A 5644-nucleotide genomic window follows, 5' to 3' on the forward strand; every position below is an offset into this window, starting at 1 on the left:
CGCGTAGAATTTGGAGGTGCGATGCGTCCTTACAAACTACTACTGATAAGTCCATACAAATTCCTTAAAAGTCCTAAAGTCCTAAAATTAACACTGATTACGTGTATCTCCCGATTCACTTTCACTTTCAACAAACTGAGTAGTCGTTTATGTATACAGCTTTTACCCTGTCACTGTTTACAAAGACTTCAGCTTGGCGTGTTAGTTCATACTCTTCAGAATTCATACTCTTCAGAAAAAAAATCAGCAACATGATCAAATGACGGGTTCTCATATTATATGATATGACTTGTTTTGGCTGTCACGTCTTAAGCAGGGATAAAACAAAAATGAAGGTAATGTTTTTGTTTTTTTAAAGTAATGTACAGTAAGCAGGTTACAGCGGAATGGATTCTCTGGCTACCCACAAAAATCAATAATTTGACACAAAATTTCAACCTGGAAATGTTTTTATTGATTAAAAAATGATATTTATTCCACTAGAGAGACTCTATGGTTGGAACTGCTTCCATGGCAATGGTAAACTCTGGAGCCTTCTTTAAATGAGCCAATTTATCTGTTATTACTCTCATTGAACTGAACTTTTTCACTGAGGGTGAAGTTAGACAAGCTAAATTGGACTGCATGAAAACCCAGCACTTACAGGGGCTGCTAGGACGTAGTTCAAGTATGTCTTAGTAATAATTACTGGTCTCCTATGGTACTTAAACGCACCGCGAGGGCAACACGTCATCATAAATGCTGCTGTGCGTTTTTAGCTAGCGCTAGCCATTTATTGCAAAGAGAGTAGAAACCGGAAAGAGTCCTCACAACGATAAGTAATCAAAGATGCGAAAAACAACAACGTCCTGAACAGTATCTGAAGTGTTTTAAGAGCCGGTAACGTTATTTATTCAGCACGAAGGGGACGTGTTCGTCTCCTAAACTTGATAACGTTTATTTTTGTCGGAAATGGATGATGAAGTGGAGATTACAGATGTCGACGACGGCAACTCGCCTTATCAGGTGGAGAAGCCTAACCTCAAAAACCAGGATCTGAGTTCCCTGAGCCTGGCTGGTAACTTGACATGATATCACAACACAAAGAAGTGTCTTAAGTAACGATACACGATAGCATGCTAGCAGCGTGACATGCTTCTTTTGAACCTCCGTGTAATTTAGCTAATCTTGCTGCGCGTAGCTCTATTAGCTAGACGATGTCAAGAATTTAAGATTAAGTTAATCTTAAATTGAGTTTAATTTAATATCTTTAAAAAAGTAACGGGTTCATTGTTAACCTTTCCTTCCCCTGATACATCGCATTTTTTACTAATAAGACTCTTTTATGGAGTCATGTGTGCAATTAGAAAGAACAAGTCTGTAAAAGAAAAAGTTATAGTATTGGACGTATCTTAATAAATACATGCAGAAATAAATAAGAATTCAATATGAAAATGAATGAAAATTGCTATATTTTATATGCGTTGTCTTTCTATATCTACCCTTTTTATTTTCTCTATTGTTTGTATTTGTTTAGTTTTTCTTTTATAGATTTATTGTTTCTTATGTCAGTCCTATGACAACATATTTAGTTGTTTACAATCTCGATAGCACCAATCCTACTCCATCCTTTTGTTTACCAACACACATACTCTGACATGTTAAATATGTTTATCATAATGCATTTCATATTCATTAATGTAAGTATTGGAACAGGAAATATTATTAGCTTAGGTTTATGAGTTCAAGAACTGTACTATCATAGATGTGATGTGGGTTATTAACCTCTTGATATAAATAAGGTTTAAAGAAAAATCAAGGAAAATGGTGTGTGTGCTCCTTGGCTCCACAGCAGCAGAGCTTCTGTCCCAGTATGGATGGCACCTGCTGGTTGTGACTGTGCTGGTCTACCTGCTCATCCAGCATCTGATGAAGAAGAGATTCCGCCAGAGTGATCACAGCTCATCCCCACAAACACAGCAAGGTCAGCTGCAGCACTACTTATACTTGTTGATATATGTGCTGGAGAGTTAAAGACAAGGGTTCTATAATATAGAGGTACATTGGACACATAATGTGGTGCAGAGCAATTTGTTTTTTGTTATTCAGAAGAGCTCTGAACATTCAAGATTTATGTCAAGTGTAAAAGAGTAAATTAGTGACGAGAAATTATTTATAATTTTCCTCAGCTCAAGCACAAAACAGACACCAAGCTGTCCTATATAGCCCAACAGTAGTAGCTACACATGGGGTAAAGCTGAAAAAATGGCTTAAGGATATTTATATTGGCCAGCCAAATAGCTTAAAGCAGCGGTCCCCAAACGGTGGACCGCAGTCCGGATCCGAACCCAACTGCCGTTGTCTCCGGACCCGAAACTATATATAGTTTTAAAAGGGCATCTATTTTAACCTGCGCAGCTCTTTGTCTTTGCGGTAGTGATTTGGGGGTCCAGGAAACTCGCAGACCAATGCATTCGTTGTAAATCATCACACGTGACGCTACTCAGCCGATCAAATCTGTCACTCAGATTAACATCGCGACTGACCCAGTGTGTGTGTGTGTGTGTGTGAGAATACAGGGAATACAGACCCCCCAGACCCCCCAACATACAAACACACACTATATTTCCTTACCAATATTGAAGTATTCATTATTATTATTGTTAAATTATGAGAGCTCTGTGTAAAAGTTATTAGCGTTGTTGTAAAAACTATTTAGCCTAATTGTATTTTCTTTATTTGATTTGACAGATGTTCAAAATGTATAAATGTATGGTACTGAATCATAACGCAGGTCAGACATTATGATGGTCCGGACCATTGCTTGAGAAAAAAGTTTAATTGAGTACCCCTGGTTTTTAGGTACGTAATTCATATTGCACTTTTTCATTTGACATAAAACACAAATGTGTTTGACTGTCATTTAAATTGCATTGGAGCCTCAGCCTTGCTGACACACCTTTTATAAACAAGGTGGCAGCTGTTGATTCCTCAAACATGTCAGCCACGTATACAGTTCTTTAGAAAAGCCTGTGAATGGATTTAAATCAGTCATTGTATGACTGCATTTTCTGACAGTTGTAATGATACACATGTGACTTTTGTTTGAAGCAACATGAATACATGGACTCTGATGAGAAAAACATCTGCAGGCAGCAGCATTTTGAGAGTCTCATGTGACAGTTACATTTTGTCTCACAACAGTCCAAATCATGACATGACTTGGAGAAACAGAAACTATAGAATATCATCACACTTTTTACGTCAACTAACTCAAACTATTGATCAAATAGCCTTGATGATTTTTATGATTTCTTAATATAGATGCTGTGTTAGTGGTCAGAAAACAAGAGGCCATGGAAGCAGCTCGGAGAAGGATGCAGGAGGAGCTTGATGCCAAAGCAGCCATCTTCAGAGAGAAACAGAAACAGGTGCAGTAGTCGTGAAATAAAAATGTTTTTAAGGCTGTCAATGATGTCAAACCAAAATTGTGATGTGTTTTGTGCACAGCAAGAGGAGGAGAAAAGGAGGCAGAAAATTGAGATATGGGAGAGTATGCAGCAGGGAAAGAGCTACAAAGGAAGTAAAAATGTTCAGGTGAGTTTCAAGTTTAATCGTCTGTAACTTCTGCAGTTTCTTCATTCTGAGTGAGGTAACATTTTTTTATGCTTATTTAATTGTTTATTTGTTCCCTGAATAGATTTTCTAATACGACTATCCTGATGGGCAGAAACATGTACATGTAGCGTTTTGGCAGAAAGTTAATGTTACTGGCCCAACATGAAAACATTTACAGATTACCTTCTGACTGTTTAAAGTCACATGGCCATGACTCCTGAAGAGCATGGAAAAACACTGATTTTTAAAACGAAACTGCTTTATTCTGTGTTTTTACAGGCGGTAATACTCTATATATTAAAGATACAGATGTTAGTGATGTGGAGATGTCAAACAGAGAACTTGAGAATTTACTGGCTCGAGCACAAGCTAGAAAACACACACATTGTCACATTGAATATTTCCTCAGAAATTGTTAATAATAAATAATAATAATGGTTAATAATTTGAAAGTAGACTACATTCATCCCACTGAGAGAAGACAATTTTACAAATGAGCTACATTCAGTCTTTGATACTGAACTAAAAGAAAAGCACATTTTATAATGTAACAGCTAGGATGAATAGAGTGTGCTGTGGGACAATAAGAAACCTATATGCTTAAAACTCACTTCACCTTTAATGTAAACTAGACTAACATGGCCAGATAACTGTCACAACTGCTCCGGGTTCTACTAACAGACGACTATGAGTAAGAAACAGTAATTGGTAGAGATTGTAAAGGCTAATGAGGGCTATCCAATAATATTCTGATGAATACGTATTACTACAGACAACTGAAGAGGCCGGCTCGTCAACAACAGTGCTGAAACCAAAGACTGACAAGAAGCCACTCCGCAGCGCAGGTATGTAACAAATGTCTTACATGTCCAGATATCTGTGTGTATGTGTGTGTGTGTGTGTCCTGTACCCTCAGTCTCCATTCTGTTCTTGTGTGTGTTTTTAGACTTTAACCCCCTGACTGGACAGGGGGGAGGCTCCTGTTCCTGGCGGCCTGGCCGGAGGGGGCCGTCATCGGGTGGATGAGGTTAAAGAGTGTCAGAGACATGGTCTGTGTGACCTTTGGCATCTGACCTCCTCATGTACACACTGACTGACTGAACAAAGCTGACAATGTCTCCAAGCCCACACTTTCTTCAGATTTTCTTTAACTTGCTCCATACTTCCGCTGTGTGTTGATCAGTTAGCATTATTAATAGCCAAAACCTGCTATTGTTTTAGATTTTTTACCAATCACTTTGTAATCTTTGTAATCGCTCTGTGCTGCAGCCTTCAAGTATCAAAGATCATGTGATCATGAGTCATGTGGTTGAGGGGTAAATGCATTTTGGAATTGAAAGCTTGAAAATGAAGCCATTCCTGTAAACGGTATGTAACTGGTAGGTATGGCTGATGAAGTTCACAGTCAGTGTGTTTTTTTTGTTTTTTTTTTGCTGATATGTTTTACAGGTGTGTACAACAGCTGTAGCTGGTGGACACATGGGTAATTACAACAAATGGTACATTCAAAATATATAGTTCTAAACATTTTCATCATTTAAAATGTAACACGGGTATGCCTATACTGTTTCACACATTTGTATGCAATAAAAAGATATCCGATATCTGCATGCTGGGCGTGGTTTTATAAACATTTACTTATAGGGATGCTAATTAAGATTTTGTCTGAAACCGATAGCCGACCCTGGTTAACCCATCATAAACCGTGAAGCGACAACATTGAAAATGTACTTTTTAGAACCAACGAATGTCTGGGACCCCTTTAAAATTCACCAATATAACAAAAGAAAATAAGGATTCACACCTGCTGATGAAGGAAAATGTGGGTTTTTTTTATTTCACCTGTAACTCTTCCTTTTGCAGATGAAGTGCAGGTGCATTGAACTTTACAGGAGTAGAACCAGTGTGAGCGCTTTTTAAAAATGTCTCTAAGCCTGTAGCTGACACATGGAGCAGGTTAGGATTCGGACTTTGGATGCTCTATTAGAGGGGCAGATAAAACAATTGTTCAGTTTGTGATAAAAGCATGAAATTTGGAACACTTATA

The 5644-nt window shown here is 37.9% G+C and overlaps 1 protein-coding gene across 1 annotated transcript; it reads left to right on the forward strand.

Annotated features, from left to right (window-relative positions):
* The first annotated feature begins 754 nt into the window (after positions 1-754).
* Positions 755-5194, forward strand: selenos (selenoprotein S). The gene is made up of 6 exons (XM_069658340.1): positions 755-1057; positions 1832-1963; positions 3304-3410; positions 3490-3576; positions 4370-4442; positions 4544-5194. Exons 1-6 carry the CDS (start codon positions 952-954, stop codon positions 4621-4623), a joined length of 585 nt encoding a protein of 194 aa, XP_069514441.1. The 5' UTR covers positions 755-951; the 3' UTR covers positions 4624-5194.
* Positions 5195-5644: the final 450 nt, after the last annotated feature.

This window comes from Semicossyphus pulcher, unplaced genomic scaffold, assembly GCF_022749685.1.
Source record: "Semicossyphus pulcher isolate SPU_LCO1_2020_fin unplaced genomic scaffold, fSemPul1.0.p SCAF_1, whole genome shotgun sequence".
In the NCBI taxonomy this organism is placed as follows: domain Eukaryota; kingdom Metazoa; phylum Chordata; class Actinopteri; order Labriformes; family Labridae; genus Semicossyphus; species Semicossyphus pulcher.